The 16,890-nt window shown below is 37.6% G+C and overlaps 1 protein-coding gene across 1 annotated transcript in view; it reads left to right on the top strand.

The window, feature by feature from the left end:
• Positions 1–16,722, top strand: part of Prrg1 (proline rich and Gla domain 1) — a 100,277-nt gene extending 83,555 nt beyond the window's left edge. Inside the window, exon 4 of the mRNA XM_010636191.1 lies at positions 14,269–16,722. Coding sequence (XP_010634493.1) covers positions 14,269–14,754 — 486 coding nt within the window. The 3' untranslated portion in view covers positions 14,755–16,722. The remainder of the gene's footprint in view (positions 1–14,268) is intronic.
• Positions 16,723–16,890: the final 168 nt, after the last annotated feature.

Below are 16,890 nucleotides of genomic sequence, written 5' to 3'. Positions count from 1 at the left end.
CCCCCAGAAAAAAAAAAAAAAAAAAAAAAAAAAAAAAAACGAAACAACAACAACAAAACAAATAATAACAAACACTAGTGAGGATTCAAGGAAATAAAGGTAACTTCAGGTTTCTTATGCCAGTCCTTACTAGGCTATTAGTAAAGACATATATTGAATAATACTTATTCAAGCTCAGATATGATAGAAAAAAGTGTTAGCTGATACTTGAGCCTTGATTTATTTTTATTGTTTTAAAATGTTTTAGCACAACACCCATGGGGATAGACAAAGAAGGTGATAGAGAAAGATGATATTTTTGCTTCTGTAGGTAAGTATTATGAGTACCAAAAAAACAGCGAGTCTCAGTTCTGACTGAAATTGTTTCTTGTAGATTTTGATTTCCAATCCAATACTCAGCAGCAGTATACAGTACTTGTAGTGGACACACTTGGAATATAAAATTAAGATATGTTTAAGAGGAGGACACCTAATAAAAGTTGTATTATAGTTGGGACAATTTGAAAGGAATATAGGGGTGAGCTGAGATTTCCTGTTATCTAAGAAATCGCAACCTAAACTCTTGGACATAAATCAAATAATAACAAATGCTGCTCAGGCAGCAGGGGAAAAAAGCTAACTTCAGCTTAAATTTTAGGTTTGATGGTGAGATCATTTCAAGGGGTTATCTTAAACTTATGAAGTTTCATTATAGCTTTTAACAAATGTCTAGAGAACTAGAGGAAGGATAATGTAGTTTTAGCTAAAGTTACTGAACTTTTTCAATGCTGCAGATATATTTATTACTCTGAAGGGCAAATTACTCTGAATGCATATGCTAATAATTAAAATGTGATAAATAAATTTTTTAATACTCCATAAACTCCTATTTTATATTACCTTTTCGTTAGATCTATTCCAGTTGTCTTCACTGGTTTCTATTTTAAAATATATGAACACAGGGAAAGCTCTAGACAAAAAAAAAAAAGAAGTAAAAAGTATCTACTGGAGATTTAGCATAACTATTAACCATTAAGAGATACATTTCCAGTATACATAACTCAGTCTGCCATCTTTGCTCTACCTCCTCGTGTACTACTCACTTTCATTGTCATAGAAATTGTGCCGTCCTCAAAGTTTGAGCATCAGTTGCCTTACCGCCATCACCCCATAGGAGAAAACAATTGCCTGAATTAATGTATTTTATGTCACTAATAGAGGAAGCAGAAAATGTTATAGATTTAAAAACAACTTTACCCTTTCTTCCTTGCCAATAGAACCCCAACTTATAGAAGTAACAATGTACTCCATTACTAAGGGTTATTCATAATTAGTCCTGGCAACATTACTCATTTTTTTCCTGTAGTGATGTCTACTTTCTCATTCCTGACATTGGTAATCTGTGTCTTCCGTCTTTTCCCCTAATCTGGATGCTTAGAGATTTTTTTTTAAATATCAAAAAATCCTGCTTTGGGTTTTCTTTTTCTTTTTTATTTCACTGAATTATCTTTTACAAATGCATTCCTCCATTCTCCTTGATTTGGGGTATATTGGTTTTTTTTTTCAAATTTCTTACAGTAGAAGATTAGACTTCTGATTTGAGAGCTTTATTCCTTTCTAATATTGTGTGATATGATTATTTTTTAATTTATTGAGGCTCAGTTATGGCCCATAATATCTATTTAGGTAAACTTCCCATGTGCAAGTGAGGACAATATGCTTCTGAAAAATGACTTAAAGTTTTTCCCTTCTGTCACTTAAATGGTATTGCTTTTGTTTTTTATTCTTTCTCTTTGTGATAACAAGTAATTACCAGTTGCCTGCAGAGAGGAGAGCTGTGTGGCTTTTGAACCATGAACATCTATGACTTATTCAGAAAATTACTTGCATTTTTAGAAATTATTATTGTTATTATTTTGCAGTGGGGATGGATGGAACTCAGGGTCACATGGATGCTAGGCAAACTCTACCACTGAGCTAGATCCCATGCCTGTGTTTGTAGAAATTTAAAAACTGATAATTGAATAATGGGAGTGGATGAAGACCCCAAAGTTTACACACACACATACATACACAGGAATACCATTAGTAGACCAAAATTTTTGAGGAATTCTTAGAACAGGGAAAAGAGATGCTGTCATGTTGCTTTACTGAAAAACTTGAAACCCTTCCAATTGAACAACATTCAAAGCAATTTTAAAATAGATTCCATGAAATTGAAGAATTGTAGAAGGTTCTAGGGCAACTATGGAATTAAAGAATAACTGAAAACTGAAGACTGAAATCTGTCTGCCCCAGTGCTGCTGTAACCCTCCTCCACCCCTACTGACAGAGGGCATTAAGCACCAGTGACGTTTCATTCCCTTTAGTCCCCAGAATCTACACTCCAAAGACTATCAATTTGTCAAGGAAGAGAACAAAACTATAGCGGGACTTGAGACAGTTACAGAACTACACAGAAGGTGCACCCAACAAAAACACATACCACTGAGAGGAGAGATCCAGTAGGGTCTTCCAATGTGAGAAATATTCAAATTTTGATAAATAGGATGGTCTCTATCTCACCTGCAAGTTGCATGCCATACATCCCCTAAGCAGAAGAGAACTCCTAAACTGACCCACTCTGCCCAGCCACTCACAGGAGAAGCCTATTGGTAAAGAAGAACTCACAAGTGTAGATGAAATCCATGCTATTTTTCTGGGATAAACCGATGAGTCCTTTATACCCAGTTATGAATGGTCAAAGGTTGGAAGATAGTTGAGAAAAGTGAAGATCGTAATAAAAATATAGAACTAATTCTGAAAGGGAAGAAGCTATAATAGAAACAGAAGACATCTTTAACAAAAAATTAAATTTATATTTCCAGAATTTGAAGGAGGACAATAAGATTATGAAATGAAAACAGGCCCTGTTACAAGGGACTACTGGAGGACAAGAGAAAGCCTTTGAACACTAGAACTTTTGCTGAAACATTAAAAAAATTAAGTAGAAACCAAACAGTGTAAAGTTGCCCCTGTTGTTAGTGGATCTCAGCATTACTGTGCCAGGCCCTGAACCCTGGACCTGGATCCCTGAACCCTGAATTTGATTGTAAGTGAAAGAAGAAAAGTGGAAATTGCTGGTGTTCCTAAGGTTTAGCAATGAATAGGAATTCATCAGAAGTGTAATTAATATATAATTTGAAGTCCATGTGGACAGCTGTCATTCAAATAAAGCTTTATGATATTAAATATGACTTGACAACACAAAACATCTGTATTTAATGAAGGAGTCACATTTGAACAGTATTCAGGTAAGGTTCTTACAGAAAACACCCATATGATTAACTCAAAATGATTTGCACATATATTCGTAAACTTTTCATAACTTTTCAAAATATTGTAAGTTAGAGCTGCTAAGGTTCCTCAGGGAACCTAGCATTCCTGACCTCTGCTCTCCTATATTAGCCCCTGAATTCTGACCCTCCTTTAGGAAGTGCTCCTAACCTTCCTCATCAACCATTTCCGGCCGTACGTCAGATCCTCCTGACAACACTCCCCCACATGAGGCCCCACCCCACTTCATGCCCCACCCAATCCTGGCCCCATCCACTCACCTCCCTGCCTCATACCTACTTAGTCCAGGATCCCACCCTGTGCTGACCTCTTCCTCATCCACCATGGGCACATTGCAAAGACCCACTGCCTCCACAGACACCACCTTTGTCCACTCCACTGCATGAGGTTCCGTGCCACTGTCACCACCTGTACCACCTTCATTCTCACTCTGCTCACTGTGGTCACCGCGCCCCCACAGGTCTGACAAAACTCTTGCCTCAACTGCGAGACCACCATCAACAGCCAGATCCAACTGGCAGCTCTATGCCTCCTACACCTACCTGCCTATGGCCACCTACTGCGACCACTCTGATGTCACCCTGAAGCACTTCACTCAGTTTTTCCTGTACCACTCTCATGAGAGGAGAGAGAATGCTGAGAAGCTCATGTGTAGGCAGAACCAGCACAGCCACCCCATGCAACAACACAAAGCCTGACAACAGACCATGGAGTTCACGTTCCTCCTGAGGAAGATCATCAGCCAGGCTCTCCTAGAGCCGTACTAGCTGTTGGCCAACAAGAGTGATCCCCACTTGTGTGACTTCCTGCAATGGCACTACTTGTACCCCTGGTCCTCAAGGAGATAGGCGAGGACTTGAACAAACTGCACAAGATGGGGCACCTGGGGGAGGGCCTGGCCCACTTCCTCTTTTGAAGGCTCAGCCTAGGTGACAGAAACAAGGAGGACTAGGCCTGGATTATCCCCAGGGCCACCGACAGGGTGCTTTCCAGGTTACTAGGCCTGATATGCACGCTTCCTTGTCACCAGATTCACTTTAGTTCTTTGCTTTCTGTTGAACTGTTGCTTCCAATAAAGTTGTTGGTTTTTAACACAGTGAAAGTATCCAGTTGATTCCTGATTCACCTTTCAAGGATGAGGATAGATCTCTATTGAGGGTGTAAAATGGACATCCAAGCAGTCTCTCTACCTGTGCATAGACAGCTCAGGGTCTCCACAGTAGAGGGGAAAGGTATCCACTGGCCCCTGGAAAACTCAAAATTAGTCTTCCTTCCTAAACTGTGTAGGTATGGGGGGTGGGATGGGTGGGTGAGTGTGATGGGGCCCTGATGTCAGTTTATAATAAGAGTGCAAAAACATGATGCCTTTGAGACACAAGTGAAAGAAACAGCATTGGACAGGGATTACAGTAAAGGGAAACTAGGCTGTTGTATAGCTTATTGACATAGAATGCTTGCCTAGAATATGAAGCTCTGGGATCATTTCTTAACACCTCAGCACTGCAAATAAACAAAGGGATCTTCAAGTTTACCTAAAATCTTTTGGCTTATTCACACATATGTGCACATGTTAACATCAGTTGACTCTGGATAGCATGATAGAGGGTCTGGAAAAGGACATGACATAGAACCTCTTTGACCAGGTCACCCTTGGCCACAGTAATGGGATTAAACCTTAGCCTGGCTTACTAGCCATAGCTGCGGGTAAGTTCCTGTAGTCACCAGCAAGGGGCACACGTATTACCCTAAAAATACTTCCATTTCTGTGGTTTTTTTTCTCCCCAAATGTGCCATTTCTTCCATTAAAGTGACCTGATACCAAAATGCATCACTAGAAGGGCTGAACAATATAAGCCTAGGGCTAAATAACATATTTGTGATATTAACAGAAGAATAAATTCCCTGGAATGTGAAGCCCGTGATTACAGCTTTCATGAATAATGTAGAAGGGTTATAAGAGTTGAAAATGCAATACCCATTAAAAGACTGTGTTGGGTTCTTCAAAGGAATAGGACCTATAGAATGTATTTATAATTACATAGGGGATTTATTAGATTTGCTTACAAAGTCAGAGGCTGTTTTCTAGAATGACCTTGTGTAGTCCTCAGAGCTGGATAAACCACTGGGTAATTTGGCAAAGGAGCTAGAATAGTCAAAACAAGAAGGACTAATGATAGAACAAATCTCATTTCAAGGCTGAAGGCCTGGAACATCCCTGGAGCATTGGTAAAAAGACTACACATTCAAAGGTTGAAGGATCTGGCCTCCAATGCTCACAGTTAATAAGAGCAGCAAAGAATGTACTCATTTAAGAACAGTTGAGTGTGTACATGCATGAAAGATTCTCCCCTCTGCTTTTTGTTTTATTGGATGATGCCAGTCATATTCAGTGCTGGTTTCCCACTCAGTTTGCTGAGCTGGATGCCAATCCTCTCTGGAAACATACTCACAAAAACATCCAGCCAGGTGCTTTACCAATTTTCTAGATATTTCTCACTCTAGTCAAGTTGAAAAACAAGATTTGCTGTGACAAAAGCATTTCATCTTATCCAAGTGTCAGAGTAGTGTGGTTTAAACTCTAGTGGTGTTTGAGAAAATAAAGAGAATTGCCAATTCCAGATAGTTTGGACAGGTAAACAAGGTCTGTTCATGGTTGAGAAGAGAGGAATGGAAGCTGGGGAAAATAATCTAGTTTCTGGGGATTGTCCTTGAGCAGGCAGATGAAATGATAACCTTGTTCCCGACTTGCATCAGATGTCTGGACGCAAAAAGAACAAGTTTGTGTAATCAGAGTGTGGGAAGAATATGAGCCAAAGCTTCCACATCAGGGCTACTGACAACACAATAGCTAAAATGACCACATAGTTTAGTCCGAAGCTTCTCAAGCTTTGCTGCATATTAAAGTTACCTACAGAGCTTCTGAAAATCTCAGTGCCTGGGCCAATCCCAGACCAAATACATCGGCCCTTAGGGCAAGACTTATCTATCCCAGGTATTGAAAATCAGTGCTAGCATCATGTGTTTCAACCTCACCAGAGAGCTGTTAGCAGTATCAAATCTCAAGCCCCAGCCCACACCTCTTGACACAGGCTAGATTTTTAACAAACTGCAAGTGATGAGTATGTGCACTTAAGTTTGTGAAACACTATTTAGCACCCTGGATGTCAACCATGGCTACACCTAGGACAACCTATGAAAAATAGTACTAGTCCTTGAACTTAAACAACTTACTCAATCATTCTTCATGCACATACTAGACCAAACACTAAAAGCTAAAATGTACTAGAACTCAACAATGATTGAATGGACAAATATCCAAATAGACTTGGAAAACTTTTCTTGCTATCATTTATATTTCATATATATGTGTGTGTGTGTGTGTGTGTGTGTGTGTGTGTGTGTGTGTACACACACACACACATGCACAAACATGAGCACACTTGGAATTATTCTGTTTTATAAATGGCTTTGCACTCCATTTGTTATATCACAAATATGAGTTGGTAAAGCATGGCCTTGCAGCCCACCCTAGCCCATCTGTTCTTTTAAGTTAAGTGGCATTAGTACAGATGTATAGCCATTTATTTACATATTGATTGTTATTGGGTTCAAGAAATGAAGGTCGGGTTAGTATGTTATGTCCTACGGAATCCAAAATATTTTCTGTCTATTTCTTAAAATGTTTGCCAGCACTGTTTTATAGCAACTTAATGCAGGCCCTAAATTTACCTTAAACTGATAAACATTTTTAAAATTTCAATCTTTTTATACCTCTAGAATGCTCATAGAAGTTTTAGCATTGATTCCCCTATTGCAGATACTCTCTGGCAGAAAGGAAAGCAATGGATGTATTGATTTAATCTAGGGTGCTGTAACATAATATCACATCTCCAGCCAAAGGAAGTAAGCAGATTTTTTTACTTATCCAAAAGTCATTTCACTCTTTCTTCTTAGCTAAGGCAACAGTGATTTTAGTGTGTGTGTGTGTGGGGGGGTGACAATATGCCCAGTTCTTAGTAAAATAAGTCACAATTAGTCTACCTCAGTCATGGTGATTATGTTCCCCTTTCAATTAATCTCACATGCAGCCAGAGTGCCATGTGACTGACTTCTGGACTACAGGATATGTGGAAATACCTTGTCTTTGAGAAATTTTATTTACCTGAAAAAAGAAAGAGCTTTGTGAAAGAAAAGCCTTTCATCTTCATGGTGATCATCCTTCTTGAGATGTAGATTTTTTTCATACATTTTCTTTGTTGTCAATAACAATCTTGTGAGTATAGATTGTCCCAATTTTACATATGAGAAAATGGCTTTGAGATCCTGTCATTTTCTAAAACCACACAGCTGGTAAGTCACAGAACAAGAATGACCTGGTTTCTGAAGAGACTACTGCATTTGCTTCATTGTCATCTCAATTCATTGCTTTGTGGAATACACGTAACACAAGTGACTTTATTTTAAGCATCAGGCAAGTGAAATGGGTCTCTGCAACTCTCCTTCATAAATGATTGGCGGTTCGTTTTGTGGGTAGTGTGTGCACATTCCCGCTAGACTTCGAGTCCATGCTCAAAAGAATTTGCACCCCGTATTTAGTGGCATATTTCACTCTCCATGCTCACTAAACCCTCAGGTCTGTAAAACACGTCGGTGTTCAAAACTACTGTCTCACCCTGGAATTAATAGCTAGGATTCCAGAAAGGGTTATCTGTACCTGCTGACTTACTTAAAAGAATGGACTTCTTTAAACGTTGGAAGAAGGAATATATCTGAAAGGTTTATCAGTGAAAGCTTCAGTATTTAATGATGAAGCCTTCTTCCCGCCCCTGTCCTCAGGGTTTCAAGTGTCCTCTCTCTCTGTGTAGGAGGTAACCTTCCTTGGAGATTTTCTGTTCAGACTTACATGTGTTTGTTTTGTGTAGATATCAGTGTACATGGGCACATACCCTCTCCTCCTTATCCAAACAGTAACATGATTGCCTGGATTCTCCATCTTGATTGTTTTCCTTCTTGACAATATGAAAAAATGGGTTTTTAATAGTCAACCTCACGTCATCACTAGTGATATTTTGGGACTTAGGATTCTTTCTTTAGCTTCTGACACCAGGAGAGTTACTGTACCAAATTTCCCACCTTGATGGTTTTTATACAAGTAGCTAAATGCAATCCTTACTATTTTCCCAGTAATCGCATCTAAATTAAAGACGTTTTTTACTTTCTGTAAACTCCATGGCACCTTGCAAAAAAAAAAGAGTTCCTCAAATGATTCTATACAAGTGCTCTCCATCCCCCAGATATTTCATATTCAACTGCTGTTTTTAAAATACTGAGCTCCTCATTCAACATAAATAAAATGCTTCTAGACATTTTACTACCCTTTCAGGTCACTTTTCAAGACAATGCTTTACTTTTCATATCAATTTACAAATGTTGCATTGTAGGAGACCCCCCTGCCCAGTACTAGCAGGCTATGAGTGGCACATGCTTCTTGTCTTCAATAATTTAGTTATACCGTTTTATATCAGGAGTCAGGCTGCAGCCCTGCATGACTCAAATGGGCATGTCAGCGAGCAGAGAGGGCTAGTACTGCTCCTTTGCTAATGGCTGTCACTGAGGCCCAAGCCCTGGTCTGTGAAGTGGCAGAGCCCTGCTGAATTACATGCAGCTGAGGTCAGTGTGACCCCAACTAAAATCCTTTCCCCTGAATTATCACTTCTCACTGACCTTGTGGGTTGCTTGCTAATCATGCCTGGTCCCAGTACCAATTTATTCTGTCCTAGCAAGATAAGCAGTGCTGATCCCTGACAGCCCTGCCTGGTGCCATCATGCTAGGTGTTCGGCAGTAATTCACTAGATGACTTCAAAGCTCCATAGTTCCCTATTCCTTCTCAGGATTGTGCCTTCTCACAATAAATGCTGGATGCACTTGGGGGCTTTTGTCTTTGTTGCCTAGAGCAGCACTGACCAGGACCCAAGACTCAGCTTCACTATAAGTCTCGTTCTGTCTATTCTTTAACCTTTAGCTGGTGCTGTGGTGGCTCGCAGGAGGCTGGGACCTACTTCAGGGTCTCCAGTGACATCATTTCCCCTGACTCTTACATTCTATTAGCTCAGACTTAATTATATCTGTCTGATTTCTGTATACGTATAGCCATTTTCTCTAGAATATCCCTCTTCATAAAGAATTGTAAGAATTTTGGACTTGCTTAGGTTTCCAACTTGGGGGTCTTTTGACCTTCTGCTCCCAATAAAGCATCTTTTGGAGGTAGAATTGTTTTCTAACCCCTCCTCTTCTACAGACTTCCTTCTCTCCTGTCATTCTTGTTCAAGGAAGGAGAAGGCCACACGAGTGTTGTATGCAGGTGATTTGGGGCTCTCTGCAACAGTACAAATGCAGTGGGAAATCACCCACTTTCCAATATTCCCATGTCGGTTCTGAGCTGATTCATCAAAAATGGTAATACACGCTCAACTCTACCCTTTCCCATTATGATTATTAACTCTCATTCAGGTTTGAGCCACACAAATTTTCATAAATGGCAGTGAGAAAATTCAAAATAGAAAAGCATATATTTTATAAAAGAGAAGAAAACATTCTTTGTTAGAGTCTTTCACTTACTTTACTGTTTTTTTGTTTTGTTTTGTTTTTTTGTTTTGTTTTGTTTTTGGTACCAGGGATCAAACTCGGCCCTTGCACTTGTGAGGCAGGCAGCAGAACCACTGAGCGAAATCCCCGGCCCCACTTATTGAACTGTTTTTAAAACTTTTACAATGAAAGGTCTACCGCTTGGGAATCCTTCCTCTGAAATAGTTGTCAGACTTCTCTGGCAGCTTCAGATTATGTTTATCACTCGCATAATTTTAGCTTGTTCTAAAATCATGCATTCTCTTTAGTAACTCTTTTCTTCATTAAGCAAGTCTTTTAAGGTGCCCTTCAGATTGCCATAAAATGATTTAATATTGCAGAAGGTTTTGATTCAGTATGTCAAAGATTTGCCACAGTAAGCATAATTGTTAACCACTAGTTTCCATTCCCTCTGAAGCAGTATTCTAAAAGTCTTGAAATTATTTGCTCTTTCTAAATACCCTTTGGCTGCTTTCAGTAAGATAAATAGCTTACAGAGATATAAACTGAGACTGTTTGTCTGAACGACTATTAAAATATCAGTCTTGATCTCAAGAGAATTTTCATTTGATCCTCTAACCTCAAGGATAAAGTAAGTATATTTGCAAAAGCAGTAAACCTGTCGGTACCTTTTTTGCTGATATCATTGTTATCTTAATCGAAAATTCTTTATCTATCAAATAAGCAGGCTTGCATTTGACTACACATCAAACGTGGAGGGAATATTGAATTTAATAGGATAGTGGCCAAATTGATTTGAAACATCTTACACATCAGGGCAGATTGCTTTTGGTTTTCATGTGCATTATTAATGCCTGGTTATTCCATAATGTGTATATAAAAGAGACACTTTTAATGTGTTTATCTAAGGTTAACATATCATTTTTAAAATCACATATATTTATTTGCTTTCATAGATAAGAACTGGAGGCAACAATGTGATCTGAGAGGCTAGCAAGAAAGGTGGTAAAAGTTCACCTGCAAATAAAAGAAAACTGATCTCAGATCAGATACTTGATAGGTCTCTATGAGTAGATGATTAACATTTTTATTCTTCCACTTAGTGCAGTTTAATTCCAAATTTATACCATGTGTATTTGTTTAGTAGTACAGCTATGATTAGGAAAAATGTGGGAGAAAGAGTAGTTGTGAAACATTTTTTAAAATGTAGTCCAAAATATTAACAATGCTTATGCCTTTATGGTAAAATTGCAAGTAATTTGTTTTATTTTTTGTTGTTTCGTCATCAGTGAAATGTTATATAATTAAAGTTTGTCCTTTTTTTTCAAGTTATGTAATTAAAGTTGTCAATTGTAAAAATGACAGATACACAAAAAGTTAGCAGTGCATAATTTGAAAAACGTATTTCTTGTTTAGGAAAAAAAAAAACTGGCTGGGAGTGTAGCTCAGTGGTAGAGCACTTACCCAGTGTGCACAAGGCCCTGGATTCCCTTCCTAGCACCCTAATTAATCAGTCAGACTTCATACACTTGTATTTCCTTAGTTTTCATCTGATATTACATTGTTAATGCTAGTGGGAAAAATCACATACGTTTTCAGGTTTCTGGTATCATCCGCAATGCTCTATTTGGAGTGTACTTTTTCTAATTTGGGCTTATTCTGATTTTGAACCCTGCATATTTTTGCCTTAATTTTTTTTTAGTTTACATATACAATTTAATGTTTTTCAGTACAGATATTTATACCAGTCTCAGCCAATAACAATGTGGTGTGGCCTATGTTCAAGGCTCCTGTGAAGGAATATAGCTTTGTGACCTGAGCTTGTTGTGATAATGTCTCTGAACAGTACTTAAATAGAACTGATGGGTCTCAAAAGGTATTTATATTTTTCTAAAATTGAGCTCCTAGTTCCTTTACCGTTCCAGGTCATTGTGTTGATCAAATAGAAAGAGAAGCAGTACAATTGAGTTACTTATATTTCAGCCATTGCCCTTAGAGACAAAGACAGCTATTGATTTACACAACACACACTGTTGCCATAAATCCTCTCAAAGCTGCTCAGTTCTTAGATCCATGCCTACTGTATTTTTTCCTACTATATTTTTTTTCTCATTGAGTTTATTGGTACATCTTAGGTAAACTGTACAGTTACATTCATCATTGGGATCTTGTACCCTTACATGACAGGCCTTGGTTCTCATTTTTTCCCCATACCCCAGCCCTCCCTTCACCCCCTCCTCCCTTCCCTATCCTATGCCTGATTTTTGAAAAGTACAATTCATTATGAATGTGTATACCACCTCTAATAAGTTATACAATATTTCTCATGACACATCTCAGTTTATCTTAAGAATTACAGAGGATTACAGTAATAAAGCAGTGTAGAGAACTCCAGAGTGAAACCGTGATGACTATATCCCTCCTGTGCCCACAGAGTAGTGCTTTAAAAGGCCATGTGACTGAGTAAATAAAGTTTAGGACTATAAAACATACAGCTTCAGTGCTTGGAGTCTTACTTTGTATGAGATTTGGTATTGTAAGTAAATGCAGTGCCCTTATAGGACATCTGAGTCTGCAATCCCTGATATAGTCCAGCTCCCTTAGTTGTCCCATTTGGTTAATGATCTAACTCTCTTCCCAATACCTTTTCTTCCACTTTGGATTTTAAGGGCTCGTTGATGCCAGAGATTTAAGTAAAATCAATGACCTATAATAGCTACAGGTAAATACATCTCTAAGCAAAGCATTAACTCAGTTGAAACATATAAAAATGAAGTAAGAAACTAGAGTTATAGGGCCAGGGACTTAGCTCACTGGTACTGCCACCTGCCTCGCAAGTGCAAGGTCCCGAGTTTGATCCCCAGTACAAAAAAAAAAAAACTAGGGTTATAGCTCAGTGACAGAGTGCTTGCCTCACATTTTCAAGGCCCTGAGTCCAATCCTAAGCATTGCAAATATAATTAAAATTAAGTAAGAAAAGAAAAAAATGGAGTCAATATCAAGGTATGGAATAGATTAGTCATTTTGAAGCACTGATTTGAATATAATATGTAAAAATTAATTATAATCACTACCACATATTGCGTATTTGTTCGGCACGAACTTACTTAGATGCATTATATACTTTTTAAGTTAGACTTGCTTTATTTTTTTTCCATTGAGTTTATTGGTACTTTTTAAGTATGCAGTACAGTTACAATTATCATTGGGATAATGTACCTTTAAATGACAGATCTTGGTTCTCATTTTTTTACCCCATACCCCTGCCCTCCCTTCACTCCCTCCACCCTTCCCTATTTACAAAGACTTTGTTTCCTTTTTTTTATTCTCTCATATTTTTTTCTTTTCCCTTCTTTCCTGCATTATATGTTATTACACTCGATTCTCAGACTATAAAGCAGATTTGTATTATCCCATTTTACAGATGAGGGAACTAAGGCTTAAAGGAATTGTTTGTCCAACTCTCATGCCTAGTAATTGGGTCAAATTTCTTTTGTATCTTTTAAGTATTTCCCCAACATATATTAAGACTTGAACCACCAGGCCAGTTTTCATTTAGGGTTAAAGTCCAGGTTTGAAACTATCCTATTAACACTTTCTATACTACCATGAGCTCTCTCCTAGGGATAATAATTTTGACCTTCAGTCAACATCAGTGCACTAAACATTGTAGATAGAGAGGGAGTTAGGGAAGAATGTTTGGTGAAAGGGGACCACAGACAGAACCATTGGAAAATAAAGCGTTTATCTGTGGAGTGTGGGCATTGAAAGCTTACAGAACCCTAATTAAGTAACCACTGTTGATGTTAGGGACTGTGTGATGAGAGCCTCAAATTTGGATATGGAGAAACACAGACTTATATTTTAAAGGTAAATTATCTGGTATAATCTGATGGAGGGAAAACCTTCATTCCTTATTTTTTTACTCTAAAATGTGAGCTGAAAATGTGCATATCTCCAAGTCTTAAAAAAGAGTCTTGGATTTCAACCATTTTAAGGAGGGTCCAGAGTAGCATACTGATGTACAGATAATCCCCAACTAATAATGGTGGGACTTACTGAGACTCTGTCATACACTATGCTGCCAACTGTGATGTGCAGTGTCTTAGGTTTATGAAATGCATTTTCAATTTAATGATACTTTCAATTTATGATACTTTCATTGGGACATAACACCATCTAAGTTGAGGAGCTTCTGTGTTTATAATTCCTTGTCTTAGAATATAGAGATTGTAAGTCAATTGAACCAACAGATCCAATTTTAGTCGTTCATTCATTATGTTCATTGAATCCAAATAGTTGTTCATCTGATGTTTCCCATCATTTGATCACACTGAGTTCTGATGTATTTTGTTTTGTATTTTCAGAAGGAGTTTTGGAACACCTACACAAAAGCACACCAAGGAGAGAGTAACAGAGGAAGTGACTGGTTTCAGTTTTACCTTACCTTTCCATTAATTTTTGGCCTCTTTATTATCCTCCTTGTCATTTTCCTAATCTGGAGATGCTTTCTAAGAAACAAAACTCGTAGACAGACAGTGACTGAAGGCCACATTCCTTTCCCTCAGCACCTTAATATTATCACTCCTCCTCCACCACAAGATGAAGTGTTTGATAGCAGTGGATTGTCTCCAGGCTTTCTGGAATATGTAGTTGGGCGCTCAGATTCTGTCTCCACTCGCCTGTCCAACTGTGATCCACCACCGACCTATGAGGAAGCCACTGGCCAGGTGAACCTACAGAGAAGTGAAACAGAACCTCATTTAGATCCACCCCCAGAATATGATGACATAGTCAACTCCAGCTCAGCCAGTGCCATTGCTATGGTGCCTGTGGTCACCACCATCAAATGAAGCTACAAACTTTATACTGTCATCATTTTAAAAATACTAATGAAAGAACTTTCTAGCACTTTACCACTACATAAATGTACATTGACTTATTTTATTAAACTCTTACAGCATACCACTTCACCATTACTGGTCTGATTTACTTTAGTGTTGTTTCCAGTACAAAATCATTATGTGTGCTCATTTTTGCTAGAGTAAATATGTGAAAAGGGAAAACACACCAGTTGGTGTATTCATGCACGGAAATATACGTTAAGTCAGTGTATGTGCAATTATCTTAAAAATCTATTAACTTCTATCTAAATCACCTTCAAAGAGAGCATTACTCACAAAAATTGGGGAAAAAAGAGACATTGACAATTTATGTAATAGATAGCAAGTAACATGTTACAGAATTTTGCCAAATGTATGTACCTAGCATGTTTTCTAATTTTTATAGGCTTTTGTGAAGCTCTGGTTTCCCCATCTACCTTAAAAAGGGAAAAATGTGTGGAGTCACTCTTGATTTTAGGAATATCTCAGAAAGAAAGCATATTTACATAGTGAGGAATGACTTATTATAGTTATAGAAAGGAAATTACTGGTCAAGTGTGATCGGTGCCTCACTTTATACTAGGACTTTTATTCTTCCCCAAATGAAACACTTAGCTTGGCTTAGCATCTTTGAATACCTAATGCTATTTATATTAACATCTCACTGGGGAGGATTTCTGGCAATAGAATAAATTCTAAGTGGATATATATATATATATATATTTAATAACAGATATGGATTATTCCTTTGCTTCTGGGAAAGAGTAATAATTATTTTCTTCTTCCCATTTCATAGCCTTTTAGTCGCCTGTTTACGCTGTCTCCTACCACCATAGAATCTTCAGTCACCCAAGATTTTAGTTAAAATAAAACTGAGATTGTTTTCTTGAAGTCTTTGCCTGAAGATTATTAGGAGACAATTTTCTATTACATTATGTGCTGTGATTTTTTTATTGCTCTTCACTTGGTGCAAAAATATTGTAAAGAATTTGTTATGGCAGATGGACACTAAATTATAGCCACACCTAGATCTCATTATTGTTGCTATTTCATTTTGAATTTTCATCAGACTTCTTAAAACTACAGTGCTTTGGCTTTTCCTTTGGAGCAGAGGGGACTGGCCATGAATGAACTGCCAATATAAACTGACTCAGAAAGGAAAATGGGGTCAAAGGAAATATTTTGTGTGCAAGTAATTTGTAAAATATTAAGAGCTATTCAAGTGTAAGATCCTTGTGTTATTATTGTGCTTCATAGGGGATTTTCTCCAAACTTGAGTGGAGCTTTCACATAGTGAAAAATGGATCAGGCTGCTCCATAAATCGTCAACATTACTAACCTATGTGAGTGGACTGTTACTTAATCCCTCCAACTCACTGATGTACACCAAAGCTGTGCCAATTTAAGGATAATTGCCAACCAGCAGAAACAGCATGAAAAATGTTGGAAAACAAACCAAAGTGTTTCAGTTAGATAACAGGTGTCATAGCTTTCATAGACTAAAAAATGATCATATCTTGATAATTTCAGAAATGACAATTATTTTGAATTATGCCATGCATACATGGTGACCTTTGGTTTCCAATACATATGAAAGTGGGAGTGTTTGATCCAGCAGTGATTTATGTATGTGTGAAGATTTGGTTTGTTTTTAATGAAAATTAAGGCTCTTTTTGTGTAGACTTTTATTGGTAGCACCAGGCTTTATATTAGAGCAGCACTTTTCCAAGTATGGCCCTTGGATTCCTGGAGTTCTTGAAAACCTTCCAGAGGATCTATGAGGCCAAAATATTTTCATCATATTACTAGTACATTATTTGTCTTTTCACTATGATTTTCTCAACAAAGATTTGAAAATGTGTAAAACAGTGTCCCTACACATTTTTTTCTGTTTTAAAAAACATGACTATTTTTCATTAAAATTTTATTTATGTTGGCATATAAAGAATTTTTAAACTTTTAAGTGAATTAACACTTAAAATTTTGGTTTATTTTCTAATATACATTTTAATGGAGGTAACTCTCAAACAAAAGCTCTTGGCATCCAGATCCCCATTAATTTTTTTTTTTTTTTTTTTTTTTTTGTTACCAGGGGTAGTTTGGGGC

This window comes from Fukomys damarensis, unplaced genomic scaffold, assembly GCF_012274545.1.
Source record: "Fukomys damarensis isolate Sample0158 unplaced genomic scaffold, DMR_v1.0_HiC HiC_scaffold_39, whole genome shotgun sequence".
NCBI lineage: Eukaryota > Metazoa > Chordata > Mammalia > Rodentia > Bathyergidae > Fukomys > Fukomys damarensis.
This window is presented reverse-complemented; position numbering and strand designations above follow the sequence as displayed.